General features: G+C 37.0%; 1 protein-coding gene across 3 annotated transcripts in view; it reads right to left on the reverse strand.

Moving 5' to 3' along the window:
- The window catches only part of LOC128640550 (uncharacterized), a 127,050-nt gene extending 105,877 nt beyond the window's left edge, over positions 1 to 21,173 (reverse strand). The window contains exons 1-4 of one of the 3 annotated variants that reach the window (XM_053693029.1): positions 21,090 to 21,173; positions 20,658 to 20,884; positions 10,274 to 10,345; positions 3,318 to 3,500 (exon numbers count right to left, since the gene is read on the reverse strand). In XM_053693029.1, coding sequence (XP_053549004.1) covers positions 3,318 to 3,500; positions 10,274 to 10,340 — 250 coding nt within the window. In that variant the 5' untranslated portion in view covers positions 10,341 to 10,345; positions 20,658 to 20,884; positions 21,090 to 21,173. Of the gene's footprint in view, positions 1 to 3,317; positions 3,501 to 10,273; positions 10,346 to 20,657; positions 20,953 to 21,089 lie in introns of those variants that run through there. The other 2 variants (XM_053693023.1, XM_053693034.1) reach the window with 2 other exon arrangements.
- Between the last annotated feature and the right edge of the window lie 279 nt (positions 21,174 to 21,452).

The raw sequence follows: 21,452 nt of genomic DNA on the forward strand, positions 1-21,452 counted from the left end.
AGACAAAACTGGGACTTAAAATGCACAGCTCCAGTTTCCCAGTTGATAAGCGGATTATGCATATGTAACCAGGGGAAGCCAGACACTAAAGGAAACACCGGTGAAGTTACTAAATCAAAAATCACAGTCTCATGATGCCCAGACCATTGTGGCCAATAAATAAATAGTCTATTTTATGATTGGTCCAGTTTTTAATGGTGAACCATCTATTGAGCTGTATGTGAATTGGCTTTTGTTTAGTGAAACTAGGGATCTGAAATCTTTGGGCTAATTGTGTGTCCATAATCAATCATGGCAGGATCTTATTCCACTGCAATGAAAGAGGTAGGGACAAATGAGGTTTTGAATATCTAGCCATTTTATCAACAGAAAGGAAAGGAAGATGTTGCTCACCCTTGGACTTGGCAGTGCATACTCAAGCTATATGTCCTGGTTTTCCACAGTAAAAGCAGAGATTTAACAACTTTCTTCTTTGTTTTTCACCTTCCAAGAGGGGACCTGGAACAACTCCTATTTGCATTGGTTCTTTGCTTGAGCCAGCAGATGAAGGTGGAGGCAGAGGACAAACAAACCGCTTGTGAGAAGGACTATAGGCAGTAGCCTTTTCCATGTGCTTTTCCCTAAGATGAGGGGGTCAATCTCATAGAGATAACTGATAGAGAGATTAGGCTTTCTAGGGTTTTAGGGACCCCTACCCATGTCAATTTATCTTTCAGGGTTTCAACAGACCCAACCTGAATTGATCAAGGAGGGCAGTTTCATTCCAGGTGGTCAAAATGGCAAAATTTCTTCTTCCCTGTTTAAGGGCATGTATCTAGCTTGCAAAGTGGAGGTCTTATAGGGGTCTTCATATTGTGACTCAAGGCTTTGCAATAATTGATCACAATACTCAAGAATAGGGCTGTGGGTGGCAAAGAATTGATGAGCCCATGACTGTGGTTCAACCATTTGAACTCAAAAAAAGTCTGAGTAGTAAGTTCCCCACTGAATTTTTCAGGTAATTCAATTTGAGGTTCAGGCGAAATATTTGCAGCAGATTCTGATACAGGTGAACTGGATACTGGTGCTGGAGGGGTAGGACCATACAAGGGTATTTGGAGTTGCTGTTCCAGTTTGTTCTGATTCTCTTGTAACGCAGGCACAGATAGTTACTGCATTTACTTGCTGTGTTAAAGCTTTGACTATTCCTGTGAGTTCCATCTGTAAGCAGGTTAGGATGTGTGGAACTCAGAATGCAGAAACAGATACACAGAACAACAAAAGTCTTTTGAAAGCTTTACTGAATCATAAGTAAAAGAACAGTTGGTAGTTCAAATTGAAGATCACAGAAACAGCAAGTTTGAAGGTAGGCCCAATGTAGAACACTAAAGTCCTATAAGTCCTATAGTTCAGAATACTTAAGTAGGTTGCAGTAACAAAGTCCGGTGGGCACTGATGCTTGAATTGTGCAGTAGAGGGTGAGACTGTCATGGGATGCCAGGAAGGTACAGCAGGCACAGCTGGTTTGAGGAAATCTGCCACTGGTATAGCAGACACAGGATACTCAGCAGGCATAGGATACCTAGCGATAGCGAATACTGCTGGCGAGACTGTTACGGGATACCAGGTAGGTACAGCAGGAAAAGCTGTCACTGGTATAGCAGATACAGGATACTCAGCATGCACAGGATACCCAGTGGGTACTGTTGGTGAGAATGTCATTGGATGCCAGGTAGGTACAGAAGGCACAGTTAGTTTGAGGAAAGCTGTCACTGGTATAACAGACACAGGATACTCAGCAGGCACAGGATACCAAGCAAATGCAGGTGCAGGGTAAGTATGCTTGGTCTCTGGGACAAGGTTAGCATACACAGGTATCAGGTAAGTATGCTTGGCTTTCAGGAACAAGGTGATCATACACAGGTGCAAGGTAAGTATGCTTGGTCTCTGGAACAGGGTGAGCATACGCAGGTATCAAGTAAGTATCCTTGGTCTCTGGAGCAAGGTGAGCATACACAGGTATCAGCTAAGTATGCTTGGTCTCTGGAACAAGGTTAGCATACACAGGTAACAGATAAGTATGCTTGGCATTCAGCAACCAGGATAGCATATGCAGGTGCTAGGTAAGAATGTGAAACTCCAAGAACAAGGTAGGTAGGCAATAACTCAGCCTAGAGTGGTGGGTTTAGTGAACTTTTATAGGAACTCCCATCAAAAGCCTCCAGGTGGGAGAATAGGTAATTAGTTCATGGCTCCTTTAAATCTAGGCAGCACATGGGCGCGCGTGCCTAGAAAGCTGCAGCAACAGCTGTTGGAGTTGAATTTCGGAGTCCCTCTATGTGGGACTCCGAGACTGAAGAAACCGAGACCAGGAGCCAGACCGGGAGCCAGGTAAATCCTGGCACATGTAATGTAAGAAGGGGTTAGGACAATAAGAATAGAGGAGGATAACTGCATTAGAGTACAGCCATGACCATCTAAACATAAGAAAACAATTTACAAATGTTAAACAATGAAAACAATAACAAAAACTATAATAATGACCCAATAGGGAATTACAAGAAATGTTACTGAATTGTAGCCATGAGGCCTAGAATTAGATTTACCTGGGGGGTAAATCTATTTTCTATGTGAGCCACATAGGCTTTATTTATTGTTGAAATAAACATTTAACCCCTTCCAGCTGATAGGATGATCCATGCTGTCCTAACTGTGCTGGGCTTTAGCACCGTTAGGACAACATGGAATGTCCTAGTCGCTTGGCTGTCTTGAAGCCATAGTCACTTCCTAAATGGGATCATGGGCTAGGGAGCGTGCCTAGTGTCATAGGCACTCCCCCTGACCCAATCTCATCATTGAAATCATGCAATCGCATGAACAATCGCGTGTTTTCAACTTTTACTCATCTGTTTACATCAGAACTTTGTTCCGATGTAGACAAATAAGTCCAGGCAGGAAAAGTTAACAATTGAATGCCCACGTTACGTTTCAGTCTTGCATAAGTAACAATGGTTACATTTGGTGCATAAAGAGTGATAACATATCTCTAAACAACCATGAAGTAACAAGAGAAGCGAGAGGGTAACCTCTTCTCTGCTAAGGGGGAAATAAAAGGGGTCTATAGATGATTGTAAACCATAGATTACTAATACCTTAATAATAAAATAGAAGAGTTTTATGATCTAATTGGCTGAGAGAATGGTATTGAGGCCCCAAGAGAACATGGACTCCAGGTTACACTTGGCAGGTTATACCTAGCTCTTTATACATAAACATAGGAAGACAAATAATCATGTTTGGTATTATGCTAATTTTAATGATAACACAGTATTTAATACCTCCATTGTCCTTTTGTTTCATTGTCCAAAGATTTTTCTCCTTATCATGGCTCAGTAAATTCATACGCTGCAGTGCATATAAATCTGGGTTTACCTCCTTGGCAGTAATTTTTTTTAGATGTTTTGCAATCCGTATACTTTTTTGTGGCTCCTTCTCCTCTAAAAACACGAGAATACTTATTTCTGCAATAGAGAGCACAAATAAGGACATGGCTTTTCTTTCACTACTATCCTATTTCAAGAAAAAAAGTACTAGATACGGTCCGTAGGGTTTTTATCCTTAAAGGGGCAGTGTACACCAATATTCATTTAACAGCATCTAATAGATATACTATAAATAATAGTATGCACATATACTGATATAAAAATCCAGTATAAAACCTATTAAAAACTTACTTAGAAGCTCCCAAGTTAGCACTGTTGAGTTGATGAGATTAGCCAGAGAAACCTAATGAAAGGGGCTGAGAGCAGAACCTTCCCCCTTCCCCCTCCCTTGCATATGAAAAGACCTATTATACAAACAGAATCAGTTTGAAGTCTATATACATCAGTATACATCTAAAACTGTGGGGCTTGGTTAGGAGTCTTACAATCAGAACAATGTTATTTAAAAATAAGCAAAATTATAAATTTTTACAAAAACACCCCCAGATGGGCTATATAAATGGATCATCTACAAAACAGTTATGCAAAGAAAAATCTAGTGTACAATGTCCCTTTAACATTTGCTCTATATTGGGATCAAATAGCAAATTTTCCAGCATATTAACCAAGTATGTTATTCAAAATATGATACGGTTTAGATGCTGTTGTAAAGAATTTTGAAAGTGTTTTCCTTAATATATTTTAAGGGTTTATGCATCAGGAATTGTTTAAACATTGTTTCAAATATTTTTGCAAAACTGCCATATAGTTCTCCAGACAACTGTATGCTCCTGAGCCTGCATACTTGCTTTTAAACAAAAGATGCCAAGACAGAGTATAAAGTAAATTTGATAATCCAAGTAAATTCTACACTGTATCTGAATCATGAAAGAAAAATAAATAATATTTCTGACTTCCACCTCTAAATATATAAAAAAGGAAGATAAATAATGATGATCTAGTATTATAACATATAAAGCTAAACCATATTTCTCTCACTTTGTTGAATTACATGACCCCAGAGTCACTTATTTATTTGATTTCTGTAATCTTTTTGTAGATGATACAAATATGAGTCATTTGTGGTTAAACAACTTCCTTAACCATTAAAGGGATAGGAAAGTCAAAATTAAACTTGCATGATTCAGATAGAGCAGGTCATTTTAAGGCACTTTTAAATTCACTTCCATTTTCAAATGTGCTTAGTTCTCTTAGGCCTAGATTTAGAGTTGGGCAGTAGCCGTCAAAACCAGCGTTAGAGGCTCCTAACGCTGGTTTTTACCGCCCTCTGGTATTTGGAGCCAGTCATTAAAGGGTCTAACGTTCACTTTTCAGCCGCGACTTTTCCATACCGCAGATCCCCTTACGTCAATTGCGTATCCTATCTTTTCAATGGGATCTTTCTAACGTTGGTATTTAGAGTCGTGTCTGAAGTGAGCGTTAGAACTCTAACGACAAAACTCCAGCCGCAGAAAAAAGTCAGTAGTTAAGAGCTTTCTGGGCTAACGCCGGTTCATAAAGCTCTTAACTACTGTGCTCTAAAGTACACTAACACCCATAAACTACCTATGTACCCCTAAACCGAGGTCCCCCCACATCGCCGCCACTATATTTAAATTTTTTAACCCCTAATCTGCCGCTCCGTATACCGCCGCCAACTACGTTATCCCTATGTACCCCTAATCTGCTGCCCCTAACACCGCCGACACCTATATTATATTTATTAACCCCTAATCTGCCCCCCACAACGTTGCCGCCAGCTACCTACAATTATTAACCCCTAATCTGCCGACCAGAGCTCACCGCTAGTATAATAAATGTATTAACCCCTAATCCGCCTCACTCCCGCCTCAATAACCCTATAATAAATAGTATTAACCCCTAATCTGCCCTCCCTAACATCGCAGACAGCTAACTTCAAGTATTAACCCCTAATCTGCCAATCTGAGCTCACCGCTACTCTAATAAATTGTTTAACCCCTTAAGCTAATTCTAACCCTAACACTAACACCCCCCTAAGTTAAATATAATTTTTATCTAACGAAATAAATTGTCTTATTAAATAAATTATTCCTATTTAAATCTAAATACTTACCTGTAAAATAAACCCTAATATAGCTACAATATAAATTATAATTATATCTTAGCTATTTTAGGATTAATATTTATTTTACAGGCAACTTTGTAATTATTTTAACCAGGTACAATAGCTATTAAATAGTTAATAACTATTTAATAGTTACCTAGTTAAAATAATTACAAAATTACCTGTAAAATAAATCCTATCCTAAGTTACAATTAAACCTAACACTACACTAGCAAAAAATTAATTAAATAAAATACCTACAATTATCTACAATTAAACCTAACACTACACTATCAATAAATTAATTAAATACAATATCTACAAATAAATACAATTAAATAAACTAACTAAAGTACAAAAAATAAAAAAGAACTAAGTTACAACAAATAAAAAAATATTTACAAACATTAGAAAAATATTACAACATTTTTAAACTAATTACACATACTCTAAGCCCCCTAATAAAATAACAAAGACCACCAAAATAAAAAAATGCCCTACCCTATTCTAAATTAAAAAAGTTCAAAGCTCTTTTACCTTACCAGCCCTTAAAAGGGCCCTTTGCGGGGCATGCCCCAAAGAATTCAGCTCTTTTGCCTGTAAAAAAAAACATACAATACCCCCCCAACATTACAACCCACCACCCACATACCCCTAATCTAACCCAAACCCCCCTTAAATAAACCTAACACTAAGCCCCTGAAGATCTTCCTACCTTGTCTTCACCATGCCAGGTATCACCGATCGTTCCAGGCTCCGAAATCTTCATCCAAGCCCAAGCGGGGGCTAGACATCCATCATCCGACGGCTGAAGAAGTCCAGAAGAGGGTCCAAAGTCTTCATCCTATCCGGGAAGAAGAGTAGATCCGGACCGGCAACCATCTTCTTCCAAGCGGCATCTTCTATCTTCATCCGATGAGAACCGGCTCCATCTTGAAGACCTCCACCGCGGACCCATATTCTTCCTCCGACGACTTCCCGACGAATGACGGTTCCTTTAAGGGACGTCATCCAAGATGGCGTCCCTCGAATTCCGATTGGCTGATAGGATTCTGTCAGCCAATCGGAATTAAGGTAGGAAAATTCTGATTGGCTGATGGAATCAGCCAATCAGAATCAAGTTCAGTCCCTTAAAGGAACCGTCATTCGTCGGGAAGTCTTTGGAAGAAGAAGATGGGTCCGCGGTGGAGGTCTTCAAGATGGAGCCGGTCCTCATCGGATGAAGATAGAAGATGCCGCTTGGAAGAAGATGGTTGCCGGTCCGGATCTACTCTTCTTCCCGGATAGGATGAAGACTTTGGACCCTCTTCTGGACTTCTTCAGCCGTCGGATGATGGATGTCTAGCCCCCGCTGGGGCTTGGATGAAGATTTCGGAGCCTGGAACGATCGGTGATACCTGGCATGGTGAAGACAAGGTAGGAAGGTTTATTTAAGGGGGGTTTGGGTTAGATTAGGGGTATGTGGGTGGTGGGTTGTAATGTTGGGGGGGGTATTGTATGTTTTTTTTTACAGGCAAAAGAGCTGAATTCTTTGGAGCATGCCCCGCAAAGGGCCCTTTTAAGGGCTGGTAAGGTAAAAGAGCTTTGAACTTTTGTAATTTAGAATAGGGTAGGGCATTTTTTTATTTTGGGGGTCTTTGTTATTTTATTAGGGGGCTTAGAGTAGGTGTAATTAGTTTAAAATTGTTGTAATATTTTCTAATGTTTGTAAATATTTTTTTATTTTTTGTAACTTAGTTCTTTTTTATTTTTTGTACTTTAGTTAGTTTATTTAATTGTATTTATTTGTAGATATTGTATTTAATTAATTAATTTATTGATAGTGTAGTGTTAGGTTTAATTGTAGATAATTGTAGGTATTTTATTTAATTAATTTATTGATAGTGTAGTGTTAGGTTTAATTGTAACTTAGGTTAGGATTTATTTTACAGGTAATTTTGTAATTATTTTAACTATTTTAGCTATTGTACCTGGTTAAAATAAATACAAAGTTACCTGTAAAATAAATATAAATCCTAAAATAGCTATAATATAATTATAATTTATATTGTAGCTATATTAGGGTTTATTTTACAGGTAAGTATTTAGCTTTAAATAGGAATAATTTATTTAATAAGAGTTAATTTATTTCGTTAGATTTAAATTATATTTAATTTAGGGGGGTGTTAGGGTTAGGGTTAGACTTAGCTTTAGGGGTTAATCCATTTATTACAGTAGCGGCGAGATTCGGTCGGCAGATTAGGGGTTAATACTTGAAGTTAGGTGTCGGCGATGTTAGGGAGGGCAGATTAGGGGTTAATACTATTTATTATAGGGTTATTGAGGCGGGAGTGAGGCGGATTAGGGGTTAATAACTTTATTATAGTAGCGGTGCTGTCCGCTCGGCAGATTAGAGGTTAATAAGTGTAGGCAGGTGGAGGCGACGTTGAGGGGGGCAGATTGGGGTTAATAAATATAATATAGGGGTCGGCGGTGTTAGGGGCAGCAGATTAGGGGTACATAGGGATAATGTAGGTAGCTGTGGTTTACGGAGCGGCAGATTAGGGGTTAAAAAAAATATGCAGGTGTCAGCGATAGCGGGGGCGGCAGATTAGGGGTTAATAAGTGTAAGGTTAGGGGTGTTTAGACTCGGGGTTCATGTTAGGGTGTTAGGTGCAGACGTAGGAAGTGTTTCCCCATAGAAAACAATGGGGCTGTGTTAAGAGCTGAACGCTGCTTTTTTGCAGGTGTTAGGTTTTTTTTCAGCTCAAAATGCCCCATTGTTTTCTATGGGGGAATCGTGCACAAGCACGTTTTTGAAGCTGGCCGCGTCCGTAAGCACCGCTGGTATCTAGAGTTGCAGTGGCGTTAAATTATGCTCTACGCTCCCTTTTTGTAGCCTAACGCACTGAAAACCCAGCCATTCTGTGAACTCTAAATACCAGCGGTATTTAAAAGGTGCGGGGGGGGAAAAAGCACGCGTAGCTAACGCACCCCTTTGGCCGCCAAACTCTAAATCTAGCCGTTAGTATCCCTTGTGAATAAGCACATATCATACACTAGTTGGAGCTGCTGCTAATAGTGATGTCGCAAATTGTTCGCCGGCGAATAGTTCCCGGCGAACATAGCATGTTCGCTTTCACCGCGGCGGGCGAATATATGCGATGTTCGATCCGCCCCCTATTCGTCATCATTGAGTAATACTTTGACCCTGTACCTCACAGTCAGCAGGCACATTCCAGCCAATCAGCAGCAGACACTCCCTCCCAGACCATCCTACCTCCTGGACAGCATCCATTTTAGATTCATTTGGAAGCTGCATTCTTAGTGAGAGGAGGGACAGTGTAGCTGCTGCTGATTGAATAGGGAAATTGATAGCTAGGCTAGTGTATTCAGTGTCCACTACAGTCCTGAAGGACTCATCTGATCTCTGCTGTAAGGACAGCACCCCAAAAAGCCCTTTTTAGGGCTAGAACATCAGTCTGCTTTTTTTTTTTCTTTTTTTTCCTGTGTAATCTAATTGCAGTTGCCTGCCTGCCTGCCAGCGTGTGTGTCAGGCTCACAGCGTATACTGTGCCCACTTGCCCAGTGCCACCACTCATATCTGGTGTAACAGTATTGTAAATTTAAAAAAAAAAAACTTTTTGACTGTGAAACATCAGTCTGCTTGTTTAATCTAATTGCAGTTGCCTGCCTGCCTGCCAGTGTGTGTGCCAGGCTCACAGCGTATACTATGCCCATTTGCCCAGTACCACCACTCATATCTGGTGTAACAGTAGTGTAAATTTAAAAAAAAAAACTTTTTTGACTGTGAAACATCAGCCTGCTTGTGCAATCTAATTGCAGTTGCCTGCCTGCCAGCGTGTGTGTCAGGCTCACAGCGTATACTGTGCCCACTTGCCCAGTGCCACCACTCATATCTTGTTTAATAGTAGTTTAAGTGTACATTTAAAAAAAAAAAAACTTTTTGGACTGTTAAACATCAGTCTGCTTTTTTGTGTCAGGCTCACGGTGTATACTGTGCCCACTTGCCCAGTGCCACCACTCATATCTTGTTTAATAGTAGTGTAAGTGTACATTTAAAAAAAAAAACTTTTTGGACTGTTAAACATCAGTCTGCTTTTTTGTGTCAGGCTCACAGCGTATACTGTGCCCACTTGCCCAGTGCCACCACTCATATCTTGTTTAATAGTAGTGTAAGTGTACATTTGATGATGTGTTAAAGCACGTTATTCCAAACAATTTAGGAATGTTAGGTGATTTATGCCCTTTATGGATTAAAACCAGACTCTGCATCAACTATGTAATTTTCCATGGGAGTTTTGCCATGGATCCCCCTCCGGCATGCCACAGTTCAGGTGTTAGTGCCCTTGAAACAACTTTTCCATCACTATTGTGGCCAGAAAGAGTCCCTGTGGGTTTTAAAATTCACCTGCCTATTGAAGTCTATGGCGGTTCGCCCATTCGCAAACTTTTGCGGAAGTTCGAGTTCTCCGTTCGCGAATCCAAATTCGCGACATCACTAGCTGCTAATTGGTGCACACATTTGTCTCTTGTGATTGGCTAAATAGATATTGTCAGCTTCCTGTCAGTAGCGCAATGGATAACAAGAGAATGAAGAAAATTTGATAATAGAATTAAATTGGAAAGTTGTTTAAAATTGTATGTTCTATCTGAATCATAAAAGGAAATTTTGGGCTTTACTATCCCTTAAATAAAAGAAATGTAGAAAAAAAAGGAAACTCACGCTGCTCAGTCAAATCTTTCCATTCGGGAGGATATGTGGTTTCAGAACTGCCTTTAACTCGTTCCATTGCCCCTTAAAATAAAAAGTGAAACAAATTAACTGTGTGTATGTATGTGAGTGTGTATTTATGTATGTGTGTATGCGTGTGTATGTATGTATGTGTGTGTGGGTGTATGTGTGTATTTGTGTGTACGTGTGTGTGTATTTATGTATATGTGTGTATATATATATGTGTGTGTGTATGTATGTATATGTGTGTACTGTATGTGTGTGTATTTATGTATTTGTGTGTGTGTGTGTGTGTCTATGTATGTATATGTGTCTGTGTGTGTTAATGTGTGTGTACGTATGTATGTGTGTGTGCATGTATATATATGTAAGTGTGTGTATATATGTATGTATATGTGGGTGTGTGTGTATGTATGTATATGTGTTTATGTGTGTGTGTATATATATATATATATATATATATATATGTATATGTGTGTGTGTGTGTGTGTGTAACTGTGTGTGTATTAATATGTGTGTATGTACTGTATATGTGTGTGTTTAAGTCGGTTCATTTTTGCATTTTATAGTTCTGAATGCACACTGCAGAGTTCACGAGCCTGATCACATATGCGGCGTCAGGTGCAAAAGCCGGCGTTGCCAATTATTTTTGCGAATCTAGCAATCACATATATGAAGCTGCATACAAGTGCTGCGCGTATATTTTTACCAGTGGCCCGCTGTTTCAAATAACATAGAACCGGTATCGCAAGTCGGTATCACATATTCAGCGCAAGGACTTACGCAGCGAGAATGGAGAAATTTTACTCCATTTTCACCTCGCCACACATAGGCAGGCGCAGCAAGCCTTGCGCTGAATATATAAGTACCGTAACTCCCTAGAAACCTTATTAAACACCTAACACATGCACAATATGTACCTCTCAACCATCATCCCCCCACCGTAATAACTAATAAAATGTATTAACCCCTAATCCACCAACCCCCACATTGCAAAGTAACTAATAAAGTGATTAACCCCTAATCCTCCAACCCCCACCATGGCAATCTACCTAATAAAGTTATTAACCCCTAATCTGCCAACCCCCACATCGCAAAATACCTATCAACACTATTAAACACTAAACCGTTAACCCCCCCACATTGCAAAATAGCTGTAAGCCCCTAAACCGCCAACCCCCCAATGTAAAGTATCAATCTAATAACTAAGCCCCTTAACCTAACACCCCCTAAATTAACCCCAATTAAACTACCATTACATAAATAAAAAAAGACTAACTACATTTAAAAATAATAAACATTTACTAAAAATAAAAAATAAAAAATTAACCTATCATTACTGAAAATAAACAACTTCCCTTACTCAAAAAATAAGATTAACTTAAAATAAAAAACCTAAGATTACAACAAATAAAAAAATTTAAGATTACAGAAAATAATAAACTAAATTATCCAAAATAAAAAAAATTAAACCTAATCTAATACCCCTATAAAAACAAAATAGCAACCCCAAAATAAAAACACCCCCTAATCTAACACTAAACTACCAATAGCCCTTAAAAGGGCCTTGTGTAGGGCATTGCCCTAAGTTTAACAGCTCTTTTACTTAAAAAAAAATAAAAAATACTTAATCCCCCCTAACAGTACAACCCCCCAAAATATAAAAGTATGCCAACGCGTTTCGGCCTAGACTAGGCCTTTCTCAAGACTATACTCTTGAGTATAGTCTTGAGAAAGGCCTAGTCTAGGCCGAAACGCGTTGGCATACTGGTGAGCTTGGTTTTAATTACCTATATTATATATCATATACAGTGTTGCACTATTTGTTTCTCTTTTGTTCCCTTTTAGGTATTTTATCGATGTATTTGTTTGTTATGGATCTTACCAAGGATTTTTAACGTCTGAATTAAGGATTTGTTTTCACTAGATCTTTAGTGCTTTTTAATATTATCACTGATTTTCTATTTTTGTCTTTTGATATTTTTGTCTTTTGATTTTTGTCTTTTGATTTTTGACCTTTGTTTATCATTTGAATTCAAGTTTTCCACGTGGATTTTTTCACAAGTTATTTTTATTTTTATTTTTATACACCTCACGGATTTACAATTTTTTAATTTAGCAGCTGAACCACAATAATTTGACCCACTCAACGTTTACATTCTACTATTATTGACTTCACGTTATATTTCTACACGTCACTTTGGAGGAAACACTACTGGATTCACTTACATATAACCGGTTGAACATTTGAACATTTTTTATGTACGCCAATTTTTGTGAACACTATTTTTTGTGAATGCTATTTTTCTTTTTTGTGAATGCTATTTTTCTTTGTTGAAAGCTATTGTGTGCACTCAATCACTCACTTAGGTTGTTTATATTATTGAATGTAGATGTCCTTCTAACTCCTCATCACTGGCTCACTAAGTCAGCGTCACATGCTATACTCCATTGGATATTTTTAGATATTTTTAGATTTGTTTATTATATATATATTTTTTTTTTGTTAAGTCAGACATGGATCCATGCGTCTGATTGCCATTTGTAAATTTTTATATGTATTAAAATGTACCTTTTACTAGCCTTTTAAGCTTTTTAGCGCTTACTCTCTCCCCATTTTAACTTTTGTATTGTTAGCCTACTAGGAGGATATATAGTTAGTAAGCTTAAGGCCCTGGGTGTAGCGCTCGGTCCACTTCTCCTGTTCTTGAAGATTGAATGCAAGGTACCTGTTTTATATTAGGGCACCTTGCATTCCTATTGGCTGAAAATTTTAAATCAGCCAATAGAATTTAAGCAGCTCTCATCCTATCTTTTTTTATTTTATGTAATTGTATTTTAATTGGGGTTAACTTAGGGGGTGTTAGGTTAGGGGTCTTAGGTATTAAATTAATACTTTGCGTTGTGGGGGGTTGGCGGATTATGGGTTAAGAGTGTTAATAGGTAGTTTGCATTGTGGGGGGGATGGCGATTTAGGGGTTAATAGGTTAATTAGGTACTTTGCGTTGTGGGGGATATCGGTTTGTGGGTTAATATGTTTATTAGGTACTTTGCGTTGTGGGTGATGGCGGATTAGGGGTTAATACATTTATTAGCTATTTTGCGATGTGGGGGTTGGCGGATTAGGGGTTAATAGTTTAAATAGGAAGATTGTGTTGTAGGGGGATGGCGGTTTTGAGGTTAATACATTTTATTAGTATGGATGTACCATTAATTGCAAAGACAAGAAGAGATCTTGCAAGAAAAGGGCTAGGCCTGTCTGACTCTAAGTATATATCTTGAAAAAACCCACTAGTTTAAATTATCAACACAAAGTGGTGAATTGATATATATCTCATAAAGTTCAGTGATATGTGCACTAATAGTGAGCACAAGGTAGCGCCCGATATTGCAGAAATAGATTGAGAATACTGGGTCACAAAATACCGCATTGGTTAGACCTGTATTTTTTCTGAGCAACATAGCTGAACCTAAACTCTCAGTCATATCGCAATATATTTAATCTATTTCTGCAATATCGGGCGCTACCTTGTGCTCACTATTAGTGCACATATCACTGAACTTTATGAGACCCTAAATGCCAAAACTGAATACGTTATATATACATACTCTGGTTATTATTTCCTGAACACACCATCCAAGGACCCACCATTTACTGTGCAACAGCTAATCTGCACATTATTAATAATCTAAGGAATCTTGTAAGCATTTGCCCATATCAGATATCCTTAAGAACTTTATTTGCAGAGATTACTGCAAAATTATTATTTCTGTTTCCCTTGCTATATATTGGATTCTTCTAATTAAAGACACGAGTTTGAGCTATTTTTAATCAGTGTATGTGTGAATGTTTGTCTGAGTCCTGCTGGACTTTATCTTTTGTCTCCCTATAAAGATTTTTCAGTATGAATGGTTTTCTGAGACAATTTTAACTTCATTCTAACCTCCAATTGGGTATTTGGGGTTCCATTTACCCCCTGACACAGAGCATTGCTCTCCTATATCAATTCACCACTTTGTGTTGATAATTTAAACTAGTGGGTTTTTTCAAGATATATACTTAGAGTCAGACAGGCCTAGCCCTTTTCTTGCAAGATCTCTTCTTGTCTTTGCAATTAATGGTACATCCATATGTATCCTTCCTGCCTCTCTCTTAAATTATAGGGCTAATATATTTATAATTCTCTATTATTTTTTCCCTATAATTTTTTATCCACTCTCAACCCACTAGCCCTCAGCCCCCCGTTTTCTACTTAACATTTTATTAGTAGTTGCGATGTGGGGGAATGGTGGATATAGGGGTTTTGAAGTGTCGGTTTAATTTTTTGGGAGGCGAGTTAGATTTGTACGTGCGATTAAACATTTTTTTGTTTTAAATTTAGGCGCCGGCAGCTCATTAACTGCAATAAGTCACTGGCGACTCCAGAAATGTGTTTCCGCACATTTCTGAACCTCGCTAGTCTATCCGACTTACAGCAGTATATGATCTGGCGGCACCATATATGTAAATTCACCTGATGTGTGAGGTGAACTTACAGGTGGTGTGGGTTTCAGCAGTTGCACTGAAAATTACGCTACAAATGTAATCTCGCCCAATATGTCTAATTCTGCTACATATATTTCCTTGATTGTATACTGCAATACAATGGAAGTTGTGTTATTGGAAGGGTAGTGGCTAGCTTTGACTACTCCAAAAAACAAGTCCTGGTTGGCTTCTTCAAATAAGGCAAGAGGTGTGAAATAAGTATTTATGAATAAATAGAACATATTCTTCTATGTGAAGAAGATTGGAATGTGAAATATTCATATTTTCATGTCTGGTTAGCGCATATGGGAATATGCTATCAGTTTGTGCGTGAGTAGGGTGTTTTTTTCTTCACTTTTTCTGCTCCATTGATTTGTATGGGGGAATATGTGAGCACACACGCAATATTCTAAGTAAGGATTTTTGCGCTTGTCAGGTCAGCATGAGAGCAAAATCAGTTTACTTTCAACTCATAATACAAGCACAACCCGACGAGAGCAAAAAGCTTACTTCTAGCCCTTAATGGGCACACAACATGGCTGATTTAATGACCACTCGGCTAACATTTAGTACAGGATTAAGCTAATATTTTTTTTTCAGTTTGGTGCACAAATTATCATTAAATCAATTTTTGTTAAATTAATTTGTGTTTTGGAGAACATTTATTAACCCCTTGAGTGCTAATGACGGCTCTGAGCCGTTACAGAGTTTGCCACTCTGGTGCTAATGACGGCTCAGAGCCGTCGCTAGCACTCTCACAACTTGAGGGAGATCTGGGGGCTCCCATCCGCTCCTACCCCGACGATCGGGCCTGCATAATGACAGGCATCGCCAGGGCTTCCCGTTTTGCGTGGTGATGTCACACGCAATAACGCGATAACGTCACTCGCAACTTTATTTAACATTAACAATGTTAAATATAGGAGCAGGGGGCATGCTGCTTAGAAGCCTGTATCTCAGGCGTCTAAGCAGCTACAGACCCCCAAGACCCACCGTTTTCAGAAGTGTAAGTCTTGGGGATCTGAAATAAATAAAAAAAAAGTAAAAAAAAAATATTTTTACAAATATAAAATAAAAAACCCTTTAAAAAAACCTTAGCACCCAGGTGGGAAAGCGCTTAGCACTCAAAGGGTTAATAACAGAAATTGTTATGATATTGCAAAGTATTACACTGCTCCAACCCAGCAACTATATCAAGCCACCCAGCTAACAACATTTTCTGTTGAGAGCGCTGGTATTGTTAGTGGGCGTTCCAGCCAAATTCACCTACGATTGTATAAAGTGCCAAACACATGAAATCTCACACAACAAATGAGAACTTTTTGCTAAGAGGTTAAAACATTTACAATTGCAACTACTTCAGCAACATGTTTGAAACACAGTGAATGCAAGTTTATACTATTTATAAGTTTGTTTTCGTAAAACCTTGCAAACAGAATGAGGGGCTACTCGAGGGCATTCCAGTGGCATGATAGAGGGTGTTTAACCTAAAACTCGTCCAAGCATGCAAATGTGTATTTATGTATTTATTTATACACAAATAAACACATGCATACATATGTATACGTATATAGACACATATATATAAGTGCATTGGAGCCTTTTGCAGTCAAGTGGCTGACACATGTAAAAACTTATTTATGCAATATTCATATGTAATAAAGTGTTATACTGTGTATTTACTGTAAATATTTCACATTCCAATGTTCTGCACATAGGAGAATATGTTGTAAGTATTTTTAAATATATATTCCTATATATATTTTTTTTTTTATATATCTATACCTATATATAATCATGTATATATAAATATATGTATAAATATATATGTTACCAAAAACCATAGATATATATATATGTATTTAAGAATAAATAGAATATATTGTTCTATGTGAAGGACATTGGAATGTGAAATGTTAATATTTCATGTCGGGTTAGTGCACTTAAGAAAATGCGATTGTGTATGTGCGACTTATATGCGTCGAGTTAGTGCACGAACCAAAACTTTTTACTTTCAACTTGTAATATGCACGCTACCCGACGTGTGCAAAAAGCTTACTTGTAACGGAGTTAGCGCTCCACTCGTAATATAACCCTTTGCTTTTAAAGAATTTAAATATGCTTTTTTGGAGGTTGGTCTCTTTGACAGTGTAACACGTGCTATGTGGCTCCTGAAACATATAAAGCTTAATTACAAGTGGTGCGCTAAAGTTAGCGCAGGTTGCCATATGCAATATCCTCAACCACATTAACTTGTGTGTGTATTACAAGTTAAAAGTAAACTCAAGCATAAACAGAATGTTTGCTCGTCGGATTGGCGTGACTGAAGACCAGGGGATAGATTTAACAAGTAACGGCTGCTGCTTTCTACGCCGATCATTTCTGGTCCGCCAGAAATGCTGCTCCTTAATTTCTCCACCACCTTTTAGGTGGCAGGCTGAAATCATCTCGATCCGATCAGAATGGAGTGTGCAGGGGGCAGCATTGCACAAGCTTTTCACAAGAAATGTTTGTGCAATGTTAAATGCCGACAGCGTATGCTGTCGGCATTTAGCAAGGTTGAGCGGACATGATTCACTACAGCGAATCATGTCCGCTCGACCTGTGATAAATCTACTCCCTAGTGTAAAGTGTAAGGGCTAAAAAAAATGTTCACCAAACACAACATAAATACATTTAAATAAAGTAAATATATATACACTTTCTAATAAAAATTAGTCTCATGAATATTATTAAAAACACTTTATAAGGGTTTAAAGATTTATGGTATATAACAAGGTATTTGTCAGGAAAGTTCTATAATGTGTGTGTGTATATACAGTATATACAGGTATATATATATATGTATATATATATATATATATATATATATATATATATATATATATATATGTGTGTGTGTGTGTGTGTGTGTGTGTGTGTGTGTGTGTGTGTGTGTGAATGAATGATTTAGTTAGACTCCATTAGAAATACATAGATAATAATTATGAAGTTATTGGGTGATTAACTATCTCCAAGTTATTAGGTTAATCATTCATATTTGATTAACTTACTTTTCAGCTGTACTTTATTGGAAGGAGAAAAATAATTATTACTTTCATAATAACAATTTAAATAGTTTTATTTAAAGGGACACTGAACCCAGATTATTTCTTTTGTGATTCAGATAGAGCATGCAATTTTAAGCAACTTTCTAATTTACTCCTATTATCAATTTTTCTTTGTTCTCTTGCTATCTTTATTTGAAAAAAAAGGCATCAAAGCTTTTTTTTGGTTCAGTCCCTGGACAGCACTTTTTTATTGGTGGATTAATTTATCCACCAATCAGCAAGAACAACCCAGGTTGTTCACCAAAAATGGTCCAGCATCTAAACTTACATTCTTGCATTTCAAATAAAGATACCAAGAGAATGAAGAAAATTTGATAATAGGAGTAATTTAGAAAGTTTCTTAAAATGTCATGCTCTATCTGAATCACAAAAGAAAAAATGTGGGTTCAGTGTCCCTTTAATTAAAGAAAAATAATAATTAATGATAACAATGAAATTGTATATTTAAACTAAATGAACCCCTTAACTGCTAAGCCATTCCCATAGCTGTGCTGCTGAGTTGTTTTGGAGTTTTTAGATGCTGTTTACATTTAATCCCCACACATATTATTATATTTATATTGTTTTTGTTTGCAGACCCAACAGATTCAAACTATATTGTTATTTTATGAATATATCATGACATATGAGAACTCTACAGCAAAATGTGTGAAAAATCTATATTTTTATAAAAATGTTAATAAATAAGGTTGCAACAATAGCGTGTGTGTGTTTTTTTTTTAAACTCTATTGCCTTTCAGTACAGTTATGTAACTTTGATCTGCAAATAGGGGCTGCCATGAGCCGTTATGCAAATAAATAGACATTTATTCACTCCAGGTGGTCACTATTACCACAGTAATCACCTGGCTATTAAAAGCTTAAAACAAATGGTCTTTGGGGGCTTTAAGCCTTTTTGATTTTGTATTATAAGTCCCTGAGACTAGGGATGGTGAAATGTGATGAAAGTGTAATTCGTTTGGTAGAACGGATAGTCCCGTGGACATTCATTTTGGAAATCGAATTTTGATAAGAATGAAAACCCATTAAAATTCGGTAATCGAATGTTACTTTAGTTTTCGAATGTTCATAATGAAATCGAATATCCACATACGAAATTTCAAATGTAACATTCAATTTAACAAATACAATTCAGAAGTTCAATAGTTCAAGTAGGGAATTTAGTAAATTGATACATAATAGATATTATTTGCGAATATTGCATAATTTGAATATTACATTAGAGGATTAGAGCATTAGAAATACTATAACAAATAAATAGATTTGAATTTTTCAATTTCGAATACTACATTATTCAAATCAAATTATTAGAAAAATTGTAATCGAATATTACATTAAAAGAAAGCATTTGAAATACTATTACATAAAACAAATATTAGAATGTTGTGCAAACATTCGAAATTTGAAACGAACGAACGTGTTAAAATTTGTTTCAATTTTCGAATGTTGCAAAACATTCGCCCATCCCTACTAGAGACCCCTTCGTTAAAAAAAATGTATTAAAATTTTCATATGCAAGTTTGTAAACTAAAGTGTGCGTATGCATTTTTCTAAACTCTAAATAGTGAAAAGAAGAAGCGGTTATCCTCATATAAATAAGGTCCATTTTGTATAATTATATAATTGAGAGTCTATTTAAAGGGACAGTCTACACCAGAATGTTTATTGTTTTAAAAGATAGATAATCCCTTTATTACCCATTTCCCAGTTTTGCAAAACCAACACAGTTATAATAATATACTTTTAACCTCTGTGATTATCTTGTATCTAAGCCTCTGCTAACTGCCCCTTTTTCAGTTCTTTTGACAGACTTGCAGTCTAGCCAATCAGTGCCTGCTCCCAGATAACTTCACGTGCACGATCACAATGTTATCTATATGAAATATGTGAACTAACACCCTCTAGTGGTGAAAAACTGTTAAAATGCAATCTGAAAGAGGTGGGCTTCAAGGTCTAAGAAATTAGCATATGAACCTCCTAGGTTAAGCTTTCAACTAAGAATACCAAGAGAACAAAGCAAAATTGGTGCTAAAAGTAAATTGGAAAATTGTTTAAAATTACATGCTCTATCTGAATCATGAAAGTTTATTTTGGCCTAGACTGTCCCTTTAAGTAAATGCACATTTATTCACACAAGATGATCACTATTATCACAGTAATCCCCTGGCTATTTAAACTTATATAGGGGCTTTATTTTAAAGAGGGGCTTCTGGGCTTTAAAACAAAGAGATGTGAGTGGGTCTCTCAGCCTGTTATAATGTGACAATGTGCTAAAACATGTGTCATTTATTTTGTATACTCTATACCCCCAAGACACACACTGAAAGAGCAGGCAATTACTTTTCAGAGACTATAGGAACCAGTTATCTTACAAACTCACATAAGCAAAACCTACATCAGAAAGACTCCCAAGCTGTATCCCAGCTTCATAAATAGAGCCCCAATTTATTTACAATATATTTTGATTTAACACTTTAAAAATGTAATAAAATGTACAAATGTTCTTTGTTAACATTAAAATGTTTTAATTAATATATTATTAGATATTAAAATATTAATATTGATTTATTGTACCCCATCCCCCCCCAGTAAATTTTCAGCACATAAAAAAAAACATGCAGGCCAATTCATAACCCCAAAAAACCTAACCACCCACTTAACACCCAACCCCCCCCCCCCCCCAAGAAAAGTAAAAAAAAAAATCTCTGAATTTAATTTAATAACCCCCAAAGTGCCTTACCTGTAGTTCAGTTGAATAATCGTCTTTATTCTGTATCTTCTAGCATAAAACAACAGATTCACTGGTCTCCAGATAACCTGGTTGAAGATCATTATGATCTTTACTGATCTTTATCTCAAAATGGGGGCAGATAAATTTCCTGTTTAAATTGCCTGACAATTTAAGTGCAGAACACTGACATAAAGAGACAAACTGGAACACAGTGGGTGAAAAATAAATGATAAATCCTGTGAAATAGTAAAACAGAAAGATAGAAACTGAGATTAAGAAAGATAGTGGTTGGTGGTCATGAAAAAAGGAAGACACAAAAGGGAAAGTCTATGATTAAGCAAAATCTGTAAGTTGTTTATAATCAGAAACGCCTTAAAAGAATGTGTTGCTACATGCTTACAGCTTATCAGTGCATATTTATAGGCTAAATAATGCTATTACCTTCAGTGGAGATCTGTCTACCTTCAGTCTCTGCTGTACTAATAAGCACACTGTGTGTTAGGTGAGCGGATATGCCGGCTTCCCTGCTGTATGAAGTTGTCAGTGAGTGACGTAACTGTGATAAAATGAAACTACAATGTGTATTGACAAACTGAATACGAAACCATAACTAAGCAGCTATTTAAAAACTTTCCCTATAGTTTTTAACAGAAAGGGGAAGAATTTTCAGAGTTTTTATTTGTTTTTGTGAAAAACATAAGAAAAAAAAATAAATAAAGGCTTGTCAATAAGTAAAATGGTTCTATTGAATACATCCACACATTTGTTTTGTTTTATTCCAGGACTGAAAGGTGTGTAGGAAAG

This window comes from Bombina bombina, chromosome 1 (assembly GCF_027579735.1).
Source record: "Bombina bombina isolate aBomBom1 chromosome 1, aBomBom1.pri, whole genome shotgun sequence".
NCBI lineage: Eukaryota > Metazoa > Chordata > Amphibia > Anura > Bombinatoridae > Bombina > Bombina bombina.